Raw genomic sequence first — 11080 nt, 5'->3', positions numbered from 1 at the left:
CTGCGTAACCAACCCTCTGCATGCATCTGCGATCCCTCTTTCTTTTTCACCCCAAATCATAAAAAAATCAATTTTGCATTATTATTCATATCATGGAACTTGACATAGTACCATTTGATTCATGTTCCAAAGAGTACCAAAATCTTTATGAAGAGTGGTTCAATTATGCAGATGCAGGTTGTTCTTTGAACAATATTTCAATCTTTCATGTCTTCTATGATCATTGAAATTCATGAGATGTTACTTTTTGGTCATGTTTGTGTTTACAATTTTCTTACGCTTTGATTTGGTTATTTCATTCCAATACTATTTTATAAAGGAAAAAGATAAATTAATATAAAATCAATAAGGTTAAATTTTGTTTTAGTGCAAGCAAAGTGGTGTTTGAAATTTTTTTAAAACCACCTTGTTTCATTCTTTATGCAATATTTTTTTTTGTGTAAAATAAATTTGTTTGTATCTATTTACTTTTTTATATAAATAATGGATTTGTTGTGCATTTGGGTGATTTCAGATGGGGATGGTCGTTTTACGGGAAATGAAGCCATCAAGTTCTTTGCCATGTCAAACTTATCTCGACAAGAACTTAAGCAGGTTTTACATTTTATTTATTTATTTGGTGCATATGAACAAGGTGTATATATTGAGAGAAATAATGCATTTGTAGATTAATGTTAAGGCATAACCATTTTAGTGAGTCTAATCATGAGTTACAAATAAAGCTTTTCTTGTTTAAATTAAAATTATTGATTGTAACAGTTGCATCATTTATTCATTTGACATGATTCTTTCCTTGTCCAATATCTAAACACATGGTTAGTTATAAACTAATGGTCCTTATTATATTGGCTATGGGTTAATTTTGAAATATTAATTTGTCTTATGTTAAAGTTGGCTATGATACCCTTTGTCTTCATTAGATATGTTAAGGTATAAAATTAGGGGTGAATGATTTGTATAAGTTGTGTTATTTGATACTTTTTTGTAGTTTATATTTCAAGTTACTCTTTCCTCTTAACTATCTTGTTTATTTGTTGCTCCCTTTACCAAAATAAGGTATGGGCCATTGCAGATTCAAAACGAGAAGGATATCTTGGTTTCAAAGAATTTGTCATTGCTATGCAGGTAAAAAGATAATTATTTTCTTACAAAATTACACTTTTTAAATTTTAATGTTTACTAATTTTATAAAACTTAATCCATTTGAATTATAGCTTGTTTCTTTAGGACAATGTGGATACTCAATAACACACGATTTGCTAACTAGTGATGGTAAGTTTTATACATGTCCATTTGTGTATTTATTGTTAGTTTTATATGTGTAATATCTATATCAATTGAAGATTGTGCAATTATCCTTTTGTTGTTGGTTCATGTTTATTGTATAAAAGTTACTAACATGTATTTAACATTTATTTCAGCTATGAGACATGCAAAACCACCCATAATGGATGGTTTGGATGTATTGCTTACAGTAAGTATTTCTTTCTTATGTTAATACTCTATATTCATTTAGTGAAAGGACTAATTAATACTTGACTTTGTTTGTGCAGAAGAAAAAACGTAAACAAAAAGATAAAGAATTGAGTGGTATTTATATTCATTTTATTCACTAACAACTTGAATTTCATATTACTTTTACTCGTTTTTATCTTAAATCCCAAATTAACTTATTAGTAATCATGCAGTTAGTCCTCCTCACCCATCACCGACAAGTAAATGGTTTACTGCAAAGTCAGCAAAAAAGGTAAGCATTTTGCTATTGCATTATAGACATTTTACATCAACATGATTTTATAAAGCAAAAGAACTAGAGGGTTGGTTAAATTTTTTTATATAATTCTCAATTGTTAAAGTTTTGTAATAGCTACAAAATGCATATACATGTATAGTGGCAATATTTTGAAATGTCTTTGTTTCATTAAAATGTAGTAAACAACTTAAGGTATTGCTAATGATGTTTGTAAACAACATATGTTAACAAAACCATGAATTTTGCTAAAAAGTTGAAAACTCCACTTAAGTTCAGACATACAAGTATATATCTTTATGTTTGAAAACAACATAAGTTAAAGGTAGTTATGTTGTTGATATTAAACATAAGAGACTTGTCATATTAGCATGGAATTGTACATATCTTATTTTGGTCAATCAAATTATGTTTTCTTCTCATATTTTTCTAAGTTGTTTTATCATATTTATGTATATATGTTTTTAACTAATTATTTATATTTTTTTTACCTTGTACTATTTTCTTATTGTTGTTAGGTTTTTAAAATTTGTCTAATGTGTTCATATAGTTTTTTACTTACTTTTTTCATATGTTTATAGGTTCCTGCTTCCTCAGTGACATCAATTGTCGATGGTTTAAAAAGACTTTACCTTCAAAAGTTAAAGCCCTTAGAAGTTACTTACCACTATAATGATTTCGTATCTCCTCTCTTGGTTAGTAAGTGATTTTATTTATTTGGTTTAATTGAGAAAACAAGACAAGCTACTTTATTTTTTGTTTCATTTGTTAATTCAATAATCTAATGACCATTATATATAAAGAGAAAGATATACATTTAGGTTATTTATTGATTGTTATTCCTTTCTCATTTCAGACAAATAGTGACTTTGATGCCAAACCTATGGTTTTGCTTTTGGGTCAATACTCAACTGGGAAAACAACATTTATTAAGCATATGCTTAAAAGCAGTTATCCAGGCAAGTGATTCTCCCAACCTTGATATATTTTAATTATATGAGAATGACCATCTTATGTAAGAATGAGAATGGATGAACTTAACCATTCGATTAAAATGAAAGGCTAAGATTAGAACATTTTAAATTCAAATTAAAATCTCATTTAATCATAAAATCTCTATAAGATTTACCAAACAAAAAATTAAATATCTTAAAAATTAATTTATGATGTCCTAAAATATTTCAAACCTATCATCATCTTAACTACCATTACTGCCATAACTATTTCCGCCACAATTGCAATGGTCGCCACCACAACCACTACCAATGAGTGTTGTCACCATTACTGCCACCACCATGATCACCAGTAGTGGTGACCATGTTGGTGGTGATGATCACGATGTTGCTGGTAATGATTTTGAAGTAAATTAAATCTTTAAGATATTTAATCTTTTGTTTGATAAATCTTATAGAGATTTTATGATTAAATGAAATTTTAATTTGAACTTAAAATATTTTAATCTTAGTCTTTCATTTTAATCTAACGGTTGAGATCAATCATTCTCATTCTCACGTAAGATGGTCATTCTTATGTGATACGTCTTCTCTCTATATTTATGTGTGTGTATATATATATATATATATATATATATATATATATACACACACACACACACACATACATGGGGGATTGTTCACACTTATTATGAAATGTATGTTATTGAATTTTTTCTAATTCTAATGAATGTCACTAGGAGCTCATATTGGACCAGAGCCAACAACTGATAGGTTTGTTGTTGTCATGGTATGTACCAAAATATTTAACTTATATTACTACTAATATCATATCAGAGTGTCACGAGTCTTTAAGGGTTTTTTTTAATATTAAAGTTGTATATTTAATTTTTAGCTTCTTTTCAACATCTTTGATTAATTTATTATTAATGATAAAAGTGAGCATTTAATTTTTAAATTTTTATTTTGTAACTAGATGCATATTATTATTATTATTATTATTATTATTATTATTATTGTAAATGCATAACTAACATTTTTAAACAGAACTATAATTAGCTTTGTGAAATAGAAAGATTCAAAGTCACTAAGAGAAGTCAGAGAAAAAAGTTTCCTAGTCTAGATATTTAGGAATTGTAAATGTGAAAGTTTGATTAACAATATCTTTGTCTCTTAAGAACTTACTCTTGTTTAGTGAGTAAATGTATATATTGCCTCATGTTATTAGTTGGAAGAATAAAATGATATGAATTTTGTAATGTAATGCAAGCTTCATGTTAAAAGAAAAGTTAGAGAAAGATGTATTTTGAAATTATTTTTCGGAAATTCATTATAGACTTATATTTTAGTGTTTTATCTTAAATTTTTGTTAATGATGTGTCTTCTCTTAAATATAATTATGTTTGATGGATGTCACATTTTGTGATAATTTTTTCAGTTATTTCTAGTTGAAATTACTTATTGTTTATTGAGTTGATAAATAAAAATTGCAAGTTACAAATAAAATTGTTAAGCACTTTGTAATATGTGTGTCATCTTTAGTTTGTATAGTAGCATTAGTATTAAGTTTAATATGTTGAAATGATAGTTATGTAGGGAAATTAATTGTTGTGCTAGTTTTTAAGAGCTAATTATAGTTTTGTTTACATAGTCTGGACCTGATGAAAGAAGCATTCCTGGCAATACTATTGCTGTCCAAGCAGACATGCCATTTAGTGGTCTTACAACTTTTGGTACATCATTTTTGTCCAAATTTGAGTGTTCTCAAATGCCTCATCCTGTAAGCTTTTCTATACCAAATTAAACCAAAATTAAGATATATCTCTTCTGTGGCATTTGGAACTTACCTATTTTTTTATTATCAATTATCCAAAGCTATTGGAGCACATTACATTTGTTGACAGCCCTGGAGTTTTATCTGGAGAAAAGCAAAGAACACATAGACAATATGATTTTACAGGTGTAACATCTTGGTTTGCTGCTAAATGCGATTTAATACTTCTTCTATTTGATCCTCACAAACTTGATGTTAGTGATGAGTTCAAGCGTGTGATATCATCCCTACGGGGACATGATGACAAAATTCGAGTTGTCTTGAACAAAGCAGACCAAGTTGATACCCAACAAGTAAAAACATATGTTACTAATATTCTATTTTTACTTAACAAATCTATTAAAATTTCATTAAAGAAAAAAATTGACCTATATATCTGTGTGATCAAATGTTACAGCTAATGAGAATATACGGTGCATTAATGTGGTCACTTGGGAAGGTGTTGAATGTTCCTGAAGTCATGCGGGTATATATTGGGTAAGTCACTTTACATTGTGTGTGCACTCCAATGTGAATCTTTAAAAGTTTTCTTCCACATTGAGAATTGATTTCTAATTTAATTTTTATTTTATTTTAGTTTTTCCATTTCCATGTCTTGAGTTTAGCAATTTTGGCATGTCATGATGTTACATTTGTTATTTTGGTTGATTGTAGATTTTTTTTCTTTTGATTTCACTTTAATTTGTACATTGTATATATTCCTGTATAAATTAACTATAGTTTCACTTTCTTCTTCTTGGTTATAATATAAGATTGTCTTATGTTTTTTTGTGATCAATTTTTTTGTAGCTCTTTCAATGACAAGACTATAAATGATTCTCTCAGTGGTCCACTTGGAAATGAACTCTTTCAAAAAGAACAAGATGACCTTCTTTCAGATTTGAAAGATATACCAAAAAAGGCCTGTGATCGTAAAGTGAGTTTTTACTTGTATATTTTATCATATATAATATATCTTTCCAAGTTAAACACAAATACTTATACTTTAATATGCATAATTCTTCATTGAGAACTATTTTGAATTTTAACATTTAAAGTTTTAATAACTATTTTGATGAAAAGATAAAGATAGGAAAGTTGTTTACTACTTGAAAGTATGGAGTACTTATGTACACAAACTTTCTTTTTAATACATTTCAAAAGGGAACATTATTTTTGTTGGGGAACCAATGAGACTAAATACTGGGAAGATTTTTCACCAATGGATTACGAGCACACCACATAAGTAATCTTGACACCACACTTTAACCTTAGACCTTAAGGTTTAAGTTTATGAGTTTTATCTTCACTTATATGGTGTTCAACCTTCACATTCCCGCTTGATATGAAAATTCACTTCACACTTGTACTCCAACAATCTCTCCTTCAAGTGTAAGTCTCTTCCACATGGTAGTCTTCCCTTCGAGCGAAAGTCATTTTCATCCATGTGTATTCCATGGTGATCATTAGAGCCTACATGCTTTATATACTTGCACCGCTGCTCCACCCACGGGACACGCCGCCTCGATCACAATCAAGAAGACTTTCAATACAAGGGATCCTTAGGCCTAGGATTCACCGCCAATCCATCTTACTCGTTCGAGCCAGTCACCAAATTGAACCATCAGCTCTAATACTAATGGGTTATGAGCACACTAGATAAGTGAGCTTCACACCACACTTTAACTTAAGACCTTAAGACTCATGTTTATGGGTCTTATTTTCACTCATATGGTGTTCAACCTTCCCATTTATACCTAATATGAGACTTCACCTCACACTTATACTCTAATAATTTTAGGACAAAACTATCATCCTCAACATTTTCCAATGTCATCTTGTGCATAAAAGAATTGGGTAAATTATCATTTTCATTCCTAAACTTTTTGCTATTAATGATTTTGGACCCTAAGCTTTTTAACGACCGATTTATGTCCTCAAACTTTTTTCCCAATCCAATGTGCTTTTTGTATATTTAGGTCGTTAAGTGATGATGTGACATTGGTTTTATTATTATTTATTACAATTAGTTTTTAGGTGGCCAAAAATTGCCACGAATTGCTTACGTGACTTATTTGAAAGGTCCTAAATGTATTCTGGTGGCTTTTAGTCGCAAAAAATTGCTACATCCCACACTCAAATTCTAGCACAAAACTAATTATCCACAAATCCAAATTCACCCTATAACCAATGTTATGAAAATCATACCAATCAAGGTACTAGATGACGGGTCAGTGGTTGAACCGGTGAGTCACTAATTGAACAACACAATTCAATGTATAATACAATTTATAAATTATATAATAAATATAGAAAAATATAATATGTTATCTACCAATTTATTGAAAATTTGAATTAGCTTAGTGGTTGGTTTTGTTTTACCATCTCTTAGGTCATGGGTTCAACACCAATGGAAAACATTTTTCAACCTCTAAATAATAATATGAAAGTGTAACATGAGTTTTGTTTCAAATTCAACAATATAATTAAAATTCAAAAAATGAAAAGTAATAGACTAGCCTTAGGGGCTTTTGAAAAAAGGAAAGAAAGAGTAGTAGGCATGTGGATTAAGGAGTAGGTTGTGTAGCATGTCTTGAAAAGGTACAGGGGTAGGTTGTGTAGAGCATAGGTTCGTCATTTTACCGCAATTTTATCAGTTTAACAATGAGCTAACTAGTTTTTTAAAAAAGGAAAAAAGGAGTAATATGCATATGGAATAAGTAGTTTGTGTAGCGTGTCATGAAAAGGTACAAGGGTAGGCAATGTAGAGTACAAATTCATCAGTGAAAAAGTGTATTAGCATTAAAAAAATGGGTGAAATAGACAAGTTTAAGCACCAATTTTACCAGTTTAACAACGAGCTAATCGATTTTTATTGGGTCAGTTGCATTAGTGTTCCAATTTGTCAATCGGATTGACAATAGCTTCAGTTTCTGTTAACCAATTAGCAAGTGAACCTAATCGCACAAGTAGGTAAGATGAGTGTCGTATCCATAGGAACTTTGCTTGTGCTATGTAGTTTGCATGAACCAAGTTCTAAGAGAATAAATAAAAAAAAGCTTTGATTGATTTTTATAACAAAACATAGGAATTTCAAATCTAAGTAAAGACATAAAAAGATGGTACAACGTTCAAAGGGTCAAAAACATAAACACTTTGAGTGCAAGATAAGATAAGTGCAAAATTTGTGAGAATGTTGGGTGCTTGACCTACCAAATGAACTCTTGATGTAACGGTAATGATGTTCCACCAATCAATGTTATTTCATCTATTACTTTAACCAACTAATTTACTCTAACCATAATTTATGTGAAAGAACCTAAATCACTTGATTCACTCCTTATATCCCTTAGCGAGTTAAACTCAGTGATTTGATCAAGAGCAAAGGTTTATCAAAGGCTAGTCAACACCATTCCATTGCTAGATGTGAGTTAACTAGAAGCCCCTTTTTTGTTCTTAGTGAAAAGACATTTCCCAATGATCTATACACTACAACATACATGCACATGAGTGATTAAACCATAAATAAGGCAATAAGCATAGAAAAGAAGCAATAATATTGAGATAACATTAAATGGATAATATATATAGTTACATCATGGAGATTTTTATATCCAATCCCCCAACAATGGTAAAGTTAGCCTCTCATACACGTTAGAGACCTAAAATAAGAATGGGAATAAGAGAAGAAGAGACAATAGAAAAATAAAGAAGAACAAGGGCACCCAATATTTTATTTTTTCTAAACCCATTGAGTACCCAGCCCTAAGAACATTCCTCCTTTTTAAAGTTTTTTGCTCCAAAATGTTGCACTGTCTCATTAAGGCTTGTGTGCTAAGCCCAGCATGTGTGCTTAGCCTAAATCAGTGGCAGTGGAAAAATTTGCTAAGTTGTCTCAAGATTCTTGCCACTTGGCCTTCCAAAGTGTCTCATAGGCTGAGCTTGGTTTGCGTGCTAAGTGCACTTCTTCATCAATCCAAAAGTTCTTCCATCCTTGTTAGTGCACCAAAACTTTACAAACCACAACTAAAACTAGTGAATTTACTAAAATTATCATCAATAAACTAAAAATATAAAAGAACACTAAATTTTAACTTATTGAGATCAAACTAAGTAACAAATGAGAAAAATTAAGAAATTTTTTGTGCAAATTCAATACAAAAACTAAGCATGCACAACAATTTTCAATTTCCTATCCAACTAGTTCGATCAAAAGGGCCGATCCAATTTTTATAACACTGCCTATAACAATTTCAAATTGAAACACAAAAATGATTATCCTTAAAGCATCGCAAAACTCTAAGTTTTGATCCTTATATATGCTCATCTTCGAGATGCACACCAAAGCATGCAAGAGCTTCAACTCCTCCAATTTCAAAAAGAGGCAACTAAGAAGACGATAACATGGAATGGTGCATAGGTCGCGGAGTGAAGCCAATGAAAGTCATTCTCAACATTGAGGTTGTGATGCAGTGACATTGTGGTTGTACATATGACAATGTCATCAGTACTAGCACTTGGCTATGATGAAGTCGCTGATGACATTGTGCGTTATGGTGCTAGGAAATGTGAAGGCCGCGGTGGTGGAGGCCATGAAGATGGGGATTATGGATTGGGCACATGATAGTGAGGAGAGCATAGTGGAGGCTACGATGAGCCCAATGGAACAGTTAGGATGGATGAACTGGGTGGGTGAAGTGTATGCAAAGATAAGGAAGAGTTTGTACCAGATGCATGAAAGGTTTTTAGATTAACTCAAAAAATCATTTATGTCCAAGATCTGAATCTTTATTTCATTCGTGAGTGTTGAGGAAATCTGAGTGTGAAAATAAGAATGTTGGGAACTTGAGTTTAGTTTTTTTCTAGGGAAACGATTTTCTAGTGATTTTTAGCCGCCATAAAATGAATCTTAATAAAGTAATAATAAAACCATTGCTGCATCATCACTTAACAGCTAAAATAGACAGATAGTACTAAAAGCTATGATAGAAAAAATTTAGAGGATGTTGGTCGGTTGTCAACAAGTTTAGGAACCAAAACCATAATTAGCAAAAAGTTCAGTGATGAAAAATATAATTTACCCAAAATTTCATAAATAGAATCTTAATTATTCTTGTTTTGGTTTACATCTTATAATTGCTACTATATGCTTATATTTGATCTCTTAAATTCTAATATCAATTTAATAACTAATTGTGTTTTATTTATTAAAGTTGCTTTATTTTCATAACTGAACTAATATTTGTGTGTATTATAGATCAATGAGTTTGTAAAACGAGCACGAGCTGCTAAGATACATGCTTATATTATTAGTCATCTTAAGAAGCAGATGCCTGCTATGATAGGCAAAGCTAAAGCTCAGCAAAAGCTCATTGATAATTTGGATACTGAATTTGTTAAGGTATGAATTTTACTTTATATTAGTCCAGTTTCATGCATGTGTAGCTATGATAATTCTTTAAAATTAAAAATGCTTATGTGTAACAAAAATTGCTAACAGATACAAAAGGAGTTCCATCTACCACCTGGTGACTTTCCAAATGTTGAACATTTCAAAGAGACCTTGAGTGGTTACAACATTGACAAGTTTGAGAAATTGAACAAAAAAATGATACAAACAGTGGATGACATGCTTGCTTATGATGTTCCTAACCTCTTGAAGACATTCAGAAATCCCTATGGCTAAGTTTGTAAGCAATTTACATGGAGAGGAATTGATACAAGTACTAATGTGCATGACTATGTGATCTTTATGTATTTGGGGTGCATAAATAAGATTCACCATTTTTTTTCAAAAAAAAAATTATGCAATGGCTTCACTGACATACTTGTTTAGATGAAATTTTGTAAAATGTGTACTAATATGGTTGCCTAGTGCCTTTTAATGAAAAAAGGGAAATTCAATTTGAAATACAATAAATTATACTAGAAGGGGGGAGAGTTGAATAGTGTGTTGGATAACCTTTTATAAAAAATTCAATAATGGAAGTGATTTATAAACAAAATAGTTCACAAGGACTATCGTCCAATGATGGGTAACTTCACAATTAGTAAAGGACCGTCATCCAGTGATTTATAAATAGTGGTTATTAATGAAAAACTTGTGTGCAAAGATGTGTCTATAATATGCCTTAAAAATACTATGAAAAGCTAAAGGAGAGTAGTAGAAACACTCAGTTATATACTGGTTCACTCAACCTAAGTTATGTCCAATTCTCTTTTACTAATCAATAAAGAGTTCCACTAATCAAACTGATTACAACAAGTATTTTATCTTGTTACTCCTAGCTTACAAATATTCTCTAAGGCACTACTGGTGCAACCCTTAGACTCCCGTTGAATCTAAGACACCCAAATATTATTTTATCACTAAGCCACTATTGGCTTTCTCAAACAACTGCTTGGAATAGAATAAAAAATTCCAACACTCATGGAGTGTGTTTACAATGAAAATTGAATCTCAGAATTGCACTTTGCTAGGCAAAGAATAAAGTCTCTAAGCTCAGTGTTTTTCTTGAAATGATATCCTTTTCTCTTTTATTTCTCGATTTGATTACTTTTCTC

General features: G+C 30.6%; 1 protein-coding gene across 1 annotated transcript; it reads left to right on the top strand.

Annotated features, from left to right (window-relative positions):
- LOC100816958 (EH domain-containing protein 1) lies at positions 1–10427 on the top strand. Its single transcript, XM_006602120.4, has 16 exons — positions 1–177; positions 515–594; positions 1057–1125; positions 1215–1272; positions 1422–1474; positions 1554–1590; positions 1689–1747; positions 2332–2445; positions 2607–2709; positions 3444–3493; positions 4355–4483; positions 4579–4830; positions 4935–5014; positions 5327–5453; positions 9774–9917; positions 10017–10427. The coding sequence occupies exons 1-16, from the start codon at positions 93–95 to the stop codon at positions 10200–10202; spliced, it is 1626 nt and encodes a 541-aa protein (XP_006602183.1). The 5' UTR covers positions 1–92; the 3' UTR covers positions 10203–10427.
- The last annotated feature ends 653 nt before the right edge of the window (positions 10428–11080 follow it).

This window comes from Glycine max, chromosome 18 (assembly GCF_000004515.6).
Source record: "Glycine max cultivar Williams 82 chromosome 18, Glycine_max_v4.0, whole genome shotgun sequence".
Lineage (NCBI taxonomy): Eukaryota > Viridiplantae > Streptophyta > Magnoliopsida > Fabales > Fabaceae > Glycine > Glycine max.
This window is presented reverse-complemented; position numbering and strand designations above follow the sequence as displayed.